The sequence below is a fragment of the Solea senegalensis genome, linkage group LG3 (assembly GCF_019176455.1).
Source record: "Solea senegalensis isolate Sse05_10M linkage group LG3, IFAPA_SoseM_1, whole genome shotgun sequence".
Lineage (NCBI taxonomy): Eukaryota > Metazoa > Chordata > Actinopteri > Pleuronectiformes > Soleidae > Solea > Solea senegalensis.
In genome coordinates, this window is record NC_058023.1 from 19,744,548 (window position 1) to 19,760,095 (window position 15,548).

The window sequence follows — 15,548 nt, forward strand, 5'->3', positions numbered from 1 at the left end:
AGACAGACAGAAAGAGACACGTGGTGCTTTTCGGCTTAAATAAAGTGAGGACTGAGGAAAAGTGCCTTTACTAGCTAATGACAACCAGCTACCGAGCAGCTGCTACCTCAACATTACACAACCAGTCGTGTGCTGTCACAATCGATAAATCTTGAATGATGCGAGTGCATGTATTACATTGTCATTTAAGGTTTCATGTGGATGAAGACATTTCTGTCTTCAAGAACATTCTGTTTATGTGTGGATAAGGCTTTAATACAACTTAATGCAAAGTTTTTCACTAATCTAACCATTTTTGGAAAGTGTGTCTTATTGACTTTAACCCGTCATGATAAAAGATCGGCTGCCTAGGTCCTGCCTGACAGCACAGGAGGGAGAGGAAGCGCAGAGCTTTACCTCACAGCATGGATGTGACTTCATTTTAAAAAAAGCTGTCAAGTGTTAAACAAGGAGACCTACTTATTTAGACTTCTAGAGACTTCACTATGTTTGTCTCTGTTCCAGCCAGACTTACTTTGGATGGAATTATTCTGAATTTTAATCCACCTGCGCTGTGACTTTCCCTGCCTGCAGGCACTAGTCATGCACATGCATACATATAAGGCAGATTAGACACCTGGTTGCTCATATGGTAGAGAAATCTGTCTTCTCCTGGAGAAATCTTACAGAGGAGAATGGTTACGTAAATCCTCTGTCCTCATCATGGACACCAGAAATTGACTTAGTGGACTAAAAAGAAACACATGAAAATGACCAAAATAAATAGTGGGGTGATATTTTCTGCGTATGCATGCACTTGGAGGTCTGCATGACGTAAATGTCATCATCCCTTTCGTTTCCACCCACAACTCCAGTTTTCACCCCGGGTTCATACACACTATACATGTACAAGTCAGCTCCGGAAAAGAATACAAGGACATACAAATGTGGAAGAATTCCTGGTGAGAAATTGCTGCTACTGCAATAAAATATGAAATTTAGTGTGCATGCTGAGCCTCGTTTAAGCATGAACAGTACTGCGACATGCGTCCGAAAATGTGAAGCAGCTCCCCGCTAAATATGCTAAGTATGATCCGGCCCTGAGTAATTATGAAGAAGTAAGAACAAATGAGGAAAATGTGAGCGCTCCAAAAAGTAACTCGCCCCAGGAAACAGACTTCAGATCCACTCCAGAGAGTTCACTGTTCACTGAATAAGTGCGAAGGAGCATCCCAGGCAGAAAACTGCTGATTAACAGGCAACCCTTTGAGCTGTTACAGACAAGACATTTTCCTCTCCATCTTTCTGACTGAGAGAATAACATTTGCACGCAGGCCCCAAAAGCTATTTCCCTTTCATGAAATAACATTTCATTGGGCCATTGGTCCTGGAGCGGAGAACATAATTAAAAGGGAATTGCGGCACAGAGCTGAACAATAGAAGCTATTAAGCAGCAGAGAAAGGCAGACAGACACCAGGCTGCCGTACGCTGATACAGTAAACAAATGAGCAGTTTTTATCCGCAGTTATTCACAGTGTGCCATCAACAATCAAGAGGATTGAGCAGTGATTGTTCTGATCGTCTGTGCCTCTTCGTCTCCCTCCAAGTCTGGGCGTTTATTGTTCTGCTGAACATTTCATTGTTTTAGTCATTTATGTTTCTCTCAGAAGCAGTGAATGGCAACATCTTCCCCAACTTTATTGCAACAGTGACAAGGATTTTCACTAAAGGAGCATTAACTGCTCTTTTTATCATCAGTAACAGGAAATTTGAGCAAATCTGGCAAAATTGATTGCGCAGCCTCCTCTCCCAGGAAAGATTGCGTCTTCACTTTCCTGCAAATGCATGCAAAATGGTACACTTGTTTATTCTGTACAAAAAAAGTTTAAACGTGATATTTTACTTCAAAACTTTACTTTAACTCTGAGTCTGGCGTCATTTATTATGTTAAATTAGTTTGTAAGTTCAAAATACTTTAGTCATCCAAGTGGCAATTTAAGGCATCCAAGTCTGCAAACACACAAATAAATACAGATCACAGTTCATCACATACAAGTCTAACATTTCTGATATAGAACATCACAAACAACAACTAAAAAATAATTGGGATTGGCTCCAGCTTCTGGCGACCCTCGTGTGGAGGATACATCCGTAGACAATGAAGCAGCAAATGAATGCAGCAAATGAAGCAGCAAATGAATGCACACACTACTCTCCAGTACTCTCTAGATCAGGGGCCTCAAAATGACCTGAGGGCCAGTGAACTTCTAGTCTGGTCAGGAAGGGCCGGGTCAAGTGAAAAAAGTCCAACAATTCAGGAAAAATGAACGGTTTAGTGATTAGAAATGACATCTTGATAATCCGTCATGATGTTGCAATTACAAATATTCAGGGTGACATCGCACACCAAGTGTTTGTGTGACACAAAATGAATCTGTAAATAACAAAAAACAGAATAAAAATAGAATTGACACATTAAATCAAAATATACATGTAGACAATTGTAGTTAAAACACTATGTTGCATTTAATCATTTCAAAATAAGTGTAGGGCCACATGACATCGGCTGGCGGGCCGCATGTGGCCCCCGGGCCGTGAGTTTGAGACCCCTGCTCTAGATGGATGTATACAGTATAACCCAGGGTTTATCTGTCACTCCTGTGTCTCAAAACCTCCGGTGGAGGTGAAATATAGTTGGATACAGGGGCATGGATGACATGTGACAGCCGTGAGCTCCAGCCAACGCACAGGTCTTTGTGTCTTTGTGTCTGAGTTCTGACAGCTGGAAGACAGGTGAAGACACGTGTCAAACTGCACTCCAGGGTGTCTCAGTAAAGTTTCCGCATCATACATGAAAATGCTCCGTCTCCTGCACGCTGGAGATAAACTTCATGCTGATGGAGCAAGTTTACCGTCACATCCGAGTCAGTTGAAGACTGAATGTCTGTCTTTCTATTCCTGTACGAGCGCAGAGGACAGTGCAGTGTTTGAGGAAGAGGTTGAGCAGAACCGTTTGTCCATCTGCTACCTCGTCTTCCATGAAGAGAGGCCTGTGCGCATGGGTGGAGAGAATACATTTGATGCACCCTCACTTGCGAGTATAATTAAAAGGAACTAAAAAACTGTAACAGCAAATCATATTTTGTATGGATGTTGTCTTTGTTGAAGCAGAACTTTGCAAGTCGTGACGCTTTTTTGTCTTTTTCTCTACTGAGGTCCCCCCCTGCTATTTTGGAGTACATATTTGGAGTACTCACACTGTGAGAGAAAATTCTAATCTTCAGCCAACATGAAGTTTAATTACTCACCTATTCTTATAACCAGAGCTGGTGTTCAATATTAACAGCCATAACTTAGGATAAGGCTCAGACGAGGCACCTTTCAAGTTTCTCTCCCTAGATACCAAGGATAGGACATCTGGACCGGATACACTATCTCAAGTCTTACTAACTATATGTATCAGACTTGGCATGCTGCTCCTCCAGAATCTGTGATGATGACTTACTGTTCAGATACTCAGGAATTGAGTTAGGAATACTAAATCATCACTGACTCCAGAGGTTCCATCATGGGTCATCTCACCTGATAATCAAAATTCTCCATAACAGACAGCACCGTGAACATGCTTCCATTCATCTATTGTCGTTTTTTCCTCACTGTCCCCCTTCACCCCTCTCCTGGTCATGTGAATTTCTTTCTTTCAACGGAGCCAGTGAACCATGTCCATGTCGGTCAGCATGCGTTTTGCGTGCTTCTAATGTTTTTAATTAATCGCCATTCAAAAAAAAAGCCTGTCTGACATTTACTCTTGTGTGGTTGGAATGCGTCCTATTCCCCGCGTCCAGACTTGCACCGCCACCCGATGCTTGAAGTGGGATAATACAGGACAGGGTAGAACATAGGGGGAGTGGAAACAGGCGCCAATCTCCCCACAACAAGAGATCACAATGACTCTGAAGCTGTTAAATTAAAACTCCCAGCAAACGGATCCAAGAATGGAACCCACAACCTTCTAGTTCAAAGATGACTTGCTAGTTTGCATCTACTGTATGTCTCATCATCTGGTTCCTTAAGGCTCGTACATTGAAATCAGTGTTGACTTAGTGTCACTACCTCATGCGCTGATATCAGTCGTAAAAGAAATGAGGAGGACATTGCTGTGGAATGTGGGACATTGTTAGCCAGGAGCCACGAGAGTGCACCACAAGGGATTGTGCTCCCATGTTAGTAATCTGCAACGCTTCATCTCGTGGAGTCCCACAGTGACCTGCAGGGTCTGGCTCTTAACGGAGAACGCGCTGATAGAAGATCTGAGGTGACAGAGAGACCGCGCAGCAGGGACGAGGAGAAATAAGGGCAACTACTTCCTCTGACCTACATCCAAGTCAGGTGTAGGCTTTGACTCTTTTCACTGAAACGGAAAACAAAAAGGTTGAATTAGTGATTAAGAAACCACAGTCTCAAAATCCAGCCTCTGGGGAGCGTGAAGGTGTAATTATCTACCTGGAATTATGAATTATGAATTCACAAAACAAGGCCACGCGGTTGGTGTAGTGGTTAGCGCTCTTGCCTTTGCACCAAGAAGACCCAGGTTCATGCCCAGGTTTGAACATGGGCCTTTCTGCATGGAGTTTGCATGTTGTCCTGTGTGACCGTGGGTTTTCTCCAGGTTCCAAGGTTTCCTCCCACAGTCCAGAAACATGCAAATTTGGGCACTTTCCTGTGTGCAATAACTTTATTTAATGGCCTGTCACAAGCTATTTCTTAAAAAGACATATTTGTGATATTATGTTATTTGTGATAACAATGTTTGTTGTACTTGATTGAAAGAAAGTATATCAGTGTTTACATCTGTTGGTCATTATACTGCAGAGGTCATCTGAGGTGAACCAGAACCACAGTCCGATAGACTAACGTCCTATCCCGACCCCTGCAACTATTCCCATAAATCACTGATAACTGCCTCGCTTTGTAGAGCGATTGCATTTTAACTGGTGCAGCTTTTCTAACCTTTATGGCACCAGAGGTACAGGAAACGCAGCAGACCAATTACATGTGCTGTTAATCATCACACGACGTCTCCCAGCCTATCATATCAGTGAATTACTTAATCAGTGAAACAGAGATAATGTCTTTCGCAGAACATAATACATTTTTATTTGAGGCTTCCTTTTTCTCACCTGGCATTGGAAAAGAGCATTTAGATGATATATTTATAATATCTCCAGTTCAATGTGAACATTGACCTTAAAAAAACGTTCCTAGACCACATGTCAAACTCAAGGCCTGGGGGCCACATCTGGTCCGGCATACAACTGTATTCGACATAATACATACCACTTTTCTACATTTATGGTCTTTTGTGAGTCCTTTAACTCATGTCTACATGACTTTGAAGCTGTCGCCCAATGTTGATTCCATGGATAAATCATTCAGACTTATTTTATGGGATAAAGGTATTACTAATATATCATAACATGACACATCTTTAATTTCAAATTTGATCACTGATTTGTTTCTTTATTTATCTGAATTTTATATTATTTGACCTCATCTGGCCCTGAACGTGGGCACAGTTTCATTTTGGCCCCCTTCTATAATTGAGATTCACACCCCTGTTCTAGACCTTAGCTTGAGAAACCTTTGTCCATGTGGACCTCTTGGGATTTTAATTCACTACCTCTTGTATACTTATACTCACTCCCACCACACTGAGCTAAAAGTAGATTGTGGTAGCTTATCCGGTGCTTAACCGGATGCATTTCAGTCATGTTTTTCACTCTCTTTTCCTTTTTTTTTTTGTCTCCAACTCAAGTGCTCTCTGTCTCATACTCTCCATGTACTGGCCTCCCATACTAGACTTGGATTTAATGTTCCCTTTCAAGTGGAATCAGACGTCTTTTCAACCAGGCCCACACTTAAAACCTTAGCTTCTGTCACTCTCTGTCCTTGCCTTCTTTTCCTCCTGCTTTCATTTTGCAGGTTGAGTTTCCACTGTTGCCCCCGCCCCCCCAAAAAAATGTCCCTCTGGATTTTTTTTGCTTAATTTAACCATAAAAGGACCAAAGAATGTCCTCTAACTAAGTTCCTTTGTCCATTTTTCCAGAATAACTTCCAATATATGGCAGTTATTTACAATTTACTGCATGTTAAAGTACTGTTTTAACAAAAATGAAAAAAAACAAAAAGTTGTAAATGAACAACACATTTTGCATGTTAAATAGGAAATTGGCATTGTGTGAAATATATTGAAAATAAAAAATTCTCAAACAGGCCAAAAAATTTAGTTTTTCCAACCTGTCCTCCAACTGAAACGTACATATAGGTTGTTTTCTGAAAACGTGACTGTGGGTCGTTTTTTTCAAACCCCTGAATGCGACGTAAAGGTAGTATTTTCCAACTTGAATATGCACAGATGTTACTGAGGGTAGGGTTAGGGCAAAAAAGACAGGGTTAGGTAGTAAAAATAAAAAAAATATAAAAAAGGTGGTATAGTAAGGCACCGAACCATAGTCGACCGCGCTCCGGTGCAGCGCTCTCGCTACTGAGCTGACTGCTGGTGCCGACAACGGCGAAGCCACTAGATACAGCGTCTAAGGTGGAAGTGGTTGCTGTTATATATATAACTGTTAGGGGCGCATGTTTTGAAAACGTAAATATAGGTCGTAATTCCTGCATACGACCTATATGTACGTTTTATTGGAGGACAGTCTCAGTTTTTCCCACCCTCTCTCTCACGCTGATTCTCCGGCTTTGATTTGCAACTTCTCAGCTTTCAGAAACCATTGGATTTTCCGATGGTATGATTTGTGAATATTTCAAATATAGGAACAATAAGAAGAGTTTGTATTAATTCTCAATTGCATTGACATTTGGTCGAATTTAATGTAGATAAATTCATAAAATATTTTTTCTTCTACACAAAAGTGTCAGTGATTTGTGTAGAAAGTTTTTTAGAGTGACATTTCTGAAAAGTGCCTTCATTATAGACCCTGGTTGCAGGAAAGGTGAATTTCCCCACGTCAACTTCTTCTCCCAACACCTTCACTTTTCACTGCAAATCTGAATGTCAAACCACTTCCTGCTTCCTCCCATCATTTATCTCCTCTAATGTCTCTGGCAGATCGGAGGACAGATTTGTCCTTATCATGGTCCCAGCAGGCTCTCTGTGTCCAACACACACAGCGTTTCTCTCACACTCACGCTCCTCGTGCGCTTTTTGTCAGCCGATGGTTACTGATCACATGTCAAATCTGAAGAAACACAACTGCTCAACAGGTTTTTCATCGTGTCGCAGTCGTGAAAAGCACATTTTGCACTTTGTCTTAAAGCATGACAAAGTGCCTGAATAACTATATTCTCCTGAATGGCCAATAGGAGGCAGCTCCACTGATTTCTATGAGAAAATTAGTGTTCTTCTGATTTATAACATCAGAACATTTTCAAGATGCTTGTTTTTTTTGTTTCAGTCAATAGTTTCACATCCATCATATACATGTTGGTACCATTTAGAGTAAGCTAGACCATTTCTTTTGAAAAGGTTGCACACGGCTGTATTACATGTATCCAATGACTTTGTCTAAAGTAAAAGTATATATATAAAGTAATAATACAATACACCTTTTATCTTCAATTGTTAATTTATGCCTTTCCAAACCTTTCTGGAAAGCTCAATAATCTCTGCGCCTTCAATACTGAAATTACTGGTTAGATATTAACCTGAAATGACTAGGAATGTATAAAATAATTTTTCCTGACGAGTTTATGGTCTCAGTTAAGAGCTTCAGGTCTTCTTTAATACAGTATTACGCCCATTTGTACATTTTGGTTCCATTTAGAGTAAACTCCTCCATAAAGAAGGATATTCTTTTTAGGACACGGCTATGACGTGATTGAGAGCAGATTACATCACGAGCAGTAATCTGTGTGCTCTCACTGAGATCCAACCCCCACTTCTACCCAAGCTCTTCAAATTATTCTAATCTTCAAATGCTAAGATGGTGCTGGGCAAACTCTGGGATGTCACAGTATGTTACTTTTCGGGTTGAGCTTCTACTTCCTGCTACTTCAAATGAGGCACGGCGACATAAAGCACATTCACTCTTGAGACACAGGTTTGTGTTTATACCCAAAAATACACATAATAAAAATGGTCCCTTTATGCACAAGATTACAAGAAGGAATACAGAATGAAATCATGAGGAGAAAAATGAGAACACTATACCTCTCTATACCCCTGAATGTCAAACCATAATTAAGAGAGCACATATGGGAAAACCTCTCATTTGATAATAACATCACTATTATCGTTAATGGTCTCAATACTATTTCATAGAAACATAACATTTCTTATCAGATTTGACTTGACAGATGTGAGGTGGTTTTTATGTCCCGACAATGACAAAAAGTGAAGTTATGGTCCTCTCCCCATTCATTTAGTTAGTTTGAAATAGCTGCCTGGAGGCATTACCAAGATGGCTGCCAAGTGGCGTGAATTTCCTAGAAGGACTTTGGTCTGTTTTGTTGTTTTTTTTTCATTGGTCACACCCTGACTACACTGGCTGAGGCTGATAACACTTGATGGCTGTGTCGGTGGCTGCATGGTGTGAATGTGTTAACGGCTCACAACATGTCCTCTACAGCATGTTCAACGACAGAGCTGGTTTGCCTTTTTTTTTTGTTGCTCTTCATTTATGCTCCCGGGCCAAATGTTTTTGACCTTTCTCGCTCCGCCACATGGTGTCCTCTACCCGAGCCTTGTGCCATGCGGCCCCCAGGCCCGCCCCAACCCCTTTCCCTCCTCCGCCTGACAGGGCAGCTCACCCTTTACATTCTAATCTACGCGTGGAAGGAGGGGGTGTGAAGCCTTGCTCGGAGCTCTTCATCCTCACTCCTCCTCCTCGTATATCAGCAGTTCTCCGCAGCTAATCACTGTCACTGTCATTAATCTCCTGCAAAGCACACTGCTGTCCTTGTGGCGGAGTCTGACCTTATCCACACTCTGTTTCCTCCTTCTGTTGTGTTCTCCTTCTGTTTGCCCTCACAGCGCAGGCCCAGGCTCAGTGGACTACATTTACAAAGCTGTGCAATGTAAAAGAATTACAGACCCACTCAAGATAACCTTAGAGGAGACTGGCCCTCGTAAAATCAGTTCGAGTGGACTTTGACAAACTCGTACTTCAGTTTTTAATTACTGTCTGGCTGTAGCTCAGGTGGTGGAGCAGGTCTACAAATCATAGGGTGGACAATTCAGTGCCCAGCTCCTCCTTTCCATGTGCTAAAGTGTCCTTAGGTAAGGCTAGGTAAGGCTAGATTCACAGTTTTTGCATCTGTATGTCTACAAATGTCTGCGTGATGTGTCATCCATGTCCACGGTGCTACGCTAAGACCCTATGTAGATGTGTGCTAACTTTAATGAGAGTATATATAGATATATATATATAGATATATATATCTATATATATATAAGTTCAGAGGCTCACCAGCAGGACAGGCATACCAGGAAAATACCAGTTCCTTGTCTGACCTGCAAGTTGCAGTACTGAGCCCCAATTAGCTTGTTTGCCTGGGCCCCCCAGAGTCTAGCTTCACCTTTGTATAAGTTGGTATTTACATAGGGCAAAGGCTGGGTACAAGCAGGACAGGTCGCCAGAAATGGGATCTGCACTGGTGACCTTCATGCTGTGAGGCAACAATGCTAGCCACTTCCCTACCGTGTTATCCACTTTCTCTGATATCACAGAAGAAAACTTTCCCTGATTTGCAGGGACACCGGAGTGTATGTAAAGGCTAAACCAGGGGCTTTCAAATTTTTCCGGCACTGGTAGAGAGGACAATACTGCAAGGTCTTTGCTCATAGTCCTAACAAAAAAAGCATTAGCATGCTATCATTTATTCTCCTGAATAGAGTAGTGCATCATGTCCAGCATCCTGCCTGCAAAGTCCATTTGCAATGTCCTTCATCTCACAAAATGAGCCGTAGTCGCAGCTGTGTTCAAAACGGAGTTGAGCTCTGGTTGAATGCATAATATAGGTTCGGCCAAATGAATTAGTTCTGTAACGCCCATCTGTACAAACGGCCACAGCATTTTACCCAGCTGTCAGGAAAGCATCCAGAGGTCTCTATATCCTCTCACATTATCTTGCCAGCCAAGGCATCATTTTATACTTAATTGCTAACTTTCTGTGCAGACCCCCAAGCTATAGGTCCCATGTTAAGAACCACTGTACTAAAGCACTGTGTTAAAGTGGACTGTCAATACAGCTTTCATTAAACCTTCAGAGCAGTGTGTGAGACTATCATTATTGGTCGTGTGAGAGTGGTGTCACCCTGCAGGAAGTATAAAAATCTTTATTTCTGGGTTTTATTCCACACCGGTGCCACTTATTCTCCACAGGTCTCTTCGGCCTACTCATCTTTCAGGCCGAATGAATTCACATCTTCTTCAGGTCACTGTTCTCATTCTGTTCTTCTCTCCTGCTGTTTCCTCAGACTTGCGGCGAATGACAGCAGGGTTCATGGGCATGGCGGTGGCCATCATCCTGTTCGGTTGGATCGTCGGCGTCCTCGGCTGCTGCTGGGACCGAGGCCTCATGCAGTATGTGGCTGGTCTCCTTTTCCTCATGGGAGGTGAGTCCCACACAGTACACTCACACACACACACACACACACACACTCAATCACTGTGACTTGAGAGGACACCACACTGACTTCGATGAATTTCATGGAGGCTGAGTTCTTGATTGACTTTTGGCTAAGTTTCTGTCCGTCAACATCAACCTCCCTCCTCCTTATGTCGCCTCATGCACTCATTTGGTGAGGGCAGGATATTTATAGATTGACAAACAACAATGCCGTGTTTCCATCGGGGTTTTGGCGTGGTACAGTATGGTACGGTTTGGAACGTTAACGCCCTGGGTCAGAGACTGAGAGCAGTACCTTCACTTGGTAGGCGGGGGGTGGCCTTGTCAGCAAGATACGTAGTATGACATTGCACCAGTGCAATGACAATATCGAACGTGACATAACAGACAACAATGGAGGACATCCAGCGGCTCTTTTTTGTTTCCCTGTTTGGTTTGTGGCTGCTTGTCTCAACAAGATGTCAAGCTTTGCATGAGAATAGACTGAGTCCGTTGAAGAGTCAATAAGGAGTTACGTTTTTCTGTCACCCACTCTGTCGTGGGTGGCGTTAGACTGGCTTGGGTGGCGTTAGACTGGCTCCATCCACAACAGTCAGCTGATTACCATTTTACTCTGGTACACCAATGGAAACGCAAAAAAAAGGTACCCTACTAAACTGAACTGGTCAACTTGGTGGAAACACAGCTCAACAGTCTTACCTCACATGTAGAGAGGACCGCCTCTTTATGGAGTCCTGGCTCCTGATTGGATAAATTGTTATGCGATAGCGGCACAGTTTCTCTGTCTCACTAAGATTAGTGGGAAGGTAGTCTTTCTTTGCTTTCTTTGTTGTGAGCGTCAGTGAGGAGATATTTTAATCGGCTCGTTTGCAGCGACTAGGAGGTTTTGAACCATGAAAACAAGTTAATATATGTAAGTAGACCTCCATTACTAACATATATGTGCAATACAAGAGAACCGTTTAATTTTAACGAGAAACTATCTTGCGTTGATGAGAAACGCATTAACACTGTCAAGTGTTAATGCAAGGTTAAGAAAACAAGTGTTTTAGAATCAGATTGCGGATCTAGCTTGTGACGGCAAGCTGCATATTGTGGGAGGATTACTCCCATTTTAATGTCTTGCAATTGCATTTGTGACTTTTTCGGCATTGACATCAGCAGAGTGGAAAAAAAGGCGAGGAAAAAAAATAATTTTTCTGTTATTGCTGGTGGTTTAGAATGATGAAAGCAGAGTATATTGAGTGTTCATATTTAGCACACACACACACACACACACACAGTGTCCCACTTTCAGGCAATGGACAATCAGTCATAACTGCACACTGATGTGTTGTGAGCTGCACAGCTCCTCAATTATGATCAGCCTTGGATTAGTGCTGTGCCCTACAGTTGTATAGCAAACAGGCAATTTAAAAAGTCAATTATGGCTGCTTGGTAATAAAGGCAAAACAACCCCAAAAAAACAAGACTGGGTCAGTGTGCAGCAGCCCAATCATAGCAGAGCTGCATGCCCACAGGGTCACCGAGCTCCGAAAAATGAGGCCAAATTTAGAATCATCTCCAGCCTCAGATATAAACAGTAAAAAAAAGAGATTCATTCAGATGATGATAAAGTGGACAGAATGTTAAAACAAAAAAAAAAGGAGCAAAAGGGATTTACAGTGCTTTAGTGCTATAACCTTTTTATGATCTGCTGTCTTTTTGCCCTTGGTGGTGGCAAATCAGATTTGGCCATTTCATATCAAGACCATTCAGGGAAAGAGTCACCAGAAAAGATGCAGAGAGATCTATTTCTCCAAGAGAAATGGATCATGATAAAGGCATGTGGCTGGTGATAATGACACAGGTCATTAGCAGCTCATTACCATTTGCAACAGCCACAAACATCCTGAATTAGCACCTTGAGCCACACTTACTGTGAGCTGGTGTCACAACACAGGAGACGGTGGTAAAATGATTTGTTTCAGGGTGTGTTTTCAGGTTTAATCGGCCACACCACCCGTTTGAAGCGCGCACACCACATGCTTGAGTCTGGTTCTTGGTTCTCTTCTCAGCGCGTCGTGGCTCACAGCAAAACACACTCTTTGATCCACACTTTTGATGTCTGTATGTGGAGTATGTCACATGCAAATATTTGCAACAGCCTACTGATTTTAAAGTAAAAAGTATGCAGGTCCAAATCCATTCATTGTGTTTTACAATACTATGTTGACTTATGTCTATCTCTCATTGATCTTAGTGTATTCTCTCTTTCTAGCATTTACCAATTGGTTGGATCACAATGAGAACCATATGGAACCAGTGTTTTGAGAGCCATAAAATGATATTTATATTTTTGTGTAGAATAGAATAGAATAGTCATTGCAAATGCAGTAAAATAAGAATAAAATATAATAAGTAACAAAAAGGGAATTTAAATACATTGTTTAAATCATTTTTTTTTAGTACCAGGGTACTATAGCGGGTAGAGTCCTTTTGGGGGGCTTTGTGTGGAAAGAGACATTTCTTGATACAATGCTGTGTTTACAGAAAACCTTTTACAAATGAATGAAAAGAAAAAGAAGTAAAAGATTATAGCGGGGATGTCCTGTTCCCGTGTGGATAAGGGCGGAATGTCCAATGCACTGCTTTTCTCTCCTTTACCTCTCTTTTTCTGTCATTGCAGGAACTTTCTGCATCATTTCCCTCTGCACCTGTGTCGCCGGCATCAACTTTGAGCTTTCCCGTTTTCCACGGTACCTGTACGGCCTGCCTGACGACATCGGCCACGGCTACGGCTGGTCCATGTTCTGCGCCTGGGGAGGCCTCGGCCTCACCCTCATCGCCGGCTTCTTCTGCACCCTGGCTCCCTCCGTCCAGCCGATACCGCGATCCACCTGCCCCAAGTCCCGACAGGAGAACGGCACCGTCTGCTAAAGATGACAGCCACCATGAGACCGGAGTAACCCACAGATCGACAACCAAGAAAGAGAAAAAGTGTTCCACGTGTTCATGCATCCACTCATCTCTAGGCTTTCCTGGTTCCAGATTTTTCTTTTCAATTTGTGTGTTTAAAAATGGGTGTCTTGATGAACTTGAAAATAACGGAAAAAAAAAAACCACTCAAGAACTGACAAACATATTATCAAAAATTTTATCAAAAAGTTGTGCTTGTTTTGTTGTTGTGCAGCAGACAATTGAAATGGACCATGACCAGGAAAGCTTTTCGAAGTACTTGGAGACTCTAAAAGACTACGTATTTGTCGGTAAATGGGACGCTACTACTCTGAAGGTGAGAGACGAGGGTGTTCAACCTCTGAACTGCTTATGACTTATGTATAACTGGTCTACTGGGATGGAGGAGAACTGAGTGAATCAGCAGCATTGAGAAGAAACAATCAAAAATCAAGTCAAGATCTTGTGGAAGTTTCTCATGGACTTGTGCACACAGGGGTTTCTTGTGGGATGATTCACAAAGGACTGAAGCAAACATGAAACTGTGTCACTTGCAGAGCTGGGATCATGTTTAGTGGCCATCTATTCATATTCAGTATTCCAGCTTCTGAGGACCCTCCAGTTAGGGCTGGGAGATCCACGACCTCCACTGTTGTACATTAATGTACAGAATATTCCAGAGAAGTGACAACCAGGAAGTGTTACATCAGACCATTTTCATTCTTGTGTAGGTGCATTCCATTCCAAAAGATGACCCCCCATTACCCATTTAGCATTTTATACATGCGTTCCTCTTTTATCCAGAGTGTATTTTCCTTTTTACTGAACCCTTCTTGTTTTGAGGGAACTGTTGACCGAGTGTACTTTCGGAGCAAATGCTGTGTTAGTTTGATCCCCCCCCCTCCGCCCCCCTTTCGAGTCATAGAGGTGTTGTAAACTTGTGAGTATGAATGTGTGTATGTGTGGATTATTTTTGCAGTGGCTAACGAAAAAAAAAAAAAAAAAAAAAAAAAAGAAGATCATACTGACAAGGTGGAGCGCTGCCTTGAGAGATGTATAAAGGCAGGAGCATTGATGAACAGAAAGATGTAACGGGGAGATGCAGTATCCTGTGTAAGACCTACCGCTTTTGTGGTTCACCGTCGTTTCCTGGAGTCTCAGCAGACCTCGTTGACAAAGAAATGTTGTTTTAAATGAGGGTGTGCAGCATGATCAACCCCATATGCTGCTGCATTGAGCAGCTACGGCTGCAAGAACTCAAGTCCTTGCATCCGTTGGGAAATCTGGTATTATCTGGTATTATCATTCTTTTGGTTTGTTGCTGTGCTGTTGAGATTAAAAAAAAAAAAGGTGTCACCATACTCAGTCAAAAGACGTTGAGACTGCAGGTGAAAAAAACAACAACAACTACGTTCTGTGTTTGCAATATTCACCCTGGTCTCAACCACCCATTAAAACACACTCTATCCTAAAAAATCTCTATGCACGTTAGGAATGAAAACCATAATGCATTGCATTGGCCATTTAACTAGGTTCAAATTCAACACGATTGACACAAGGTACGGCTAAAGACTACTCGTCAGTTCCACTGAAGGGTAGGATGATCACAGTCATGGTAATTCCCTATTTAAGTCAACTATTCAAAACCGTAGGGTAGCCAAATCAAAACTTGAACTACCACTTTTGTTCCATTTCATATGATTATGAAGGTGATATGTTTGCAATGCAGTTTCAATTGGTTCTCCCGGTTCATAACATATCCTTAGATGTCCTAATTGCACCAGTCTTCAGGTATTATATCGGGATGTGATACTTCCAGGGTACGTGTCATGTCAATCAGGAGAGAGGGTGGTGATAATGAGCTTGATGAAGGACCATTGACAAATGAGGTTGCTTAGTTGCAGTGCCATCGGGACAGGTGCGACCAGCCGATGAACACCTGAGCGCAACGTTAACACTTCAGGGCATTTAAACTCGGAATTGAGAG

At 42.2% G+C, this 15,548-nt stretch overlaps 1 protein-coding gene across 1 annotated transcript in view; it reads left to right on the forward strand.

Annotated features, from left to right (window-relative positions):
* Nucleotides 1–14,614, forward strand: part of LOC122767043 (transmembrane protein 178B-like) — a 44,219-nt gene extending 29,605 nt beyond the window's left edge. The window contains exons 3-4 of the mRNA XM_044022383.1: nt 10,473–10,610; nt 13,293–14,614. Of these exons, the coding sequence (XP_043878318.1) occupies nt 10,473–10,610; nt 13,293–13,543 (389 nt within the window). The 3' untranslated portion in view covers nt 13,544–14,614. The remainder of the gene's footprint in view (nt 1–10,472; nt 10,611–13,292) is intronic.
* The last annotated feature ends 934 nt before the right edge of the window (nt 14,615–15,548 follow it).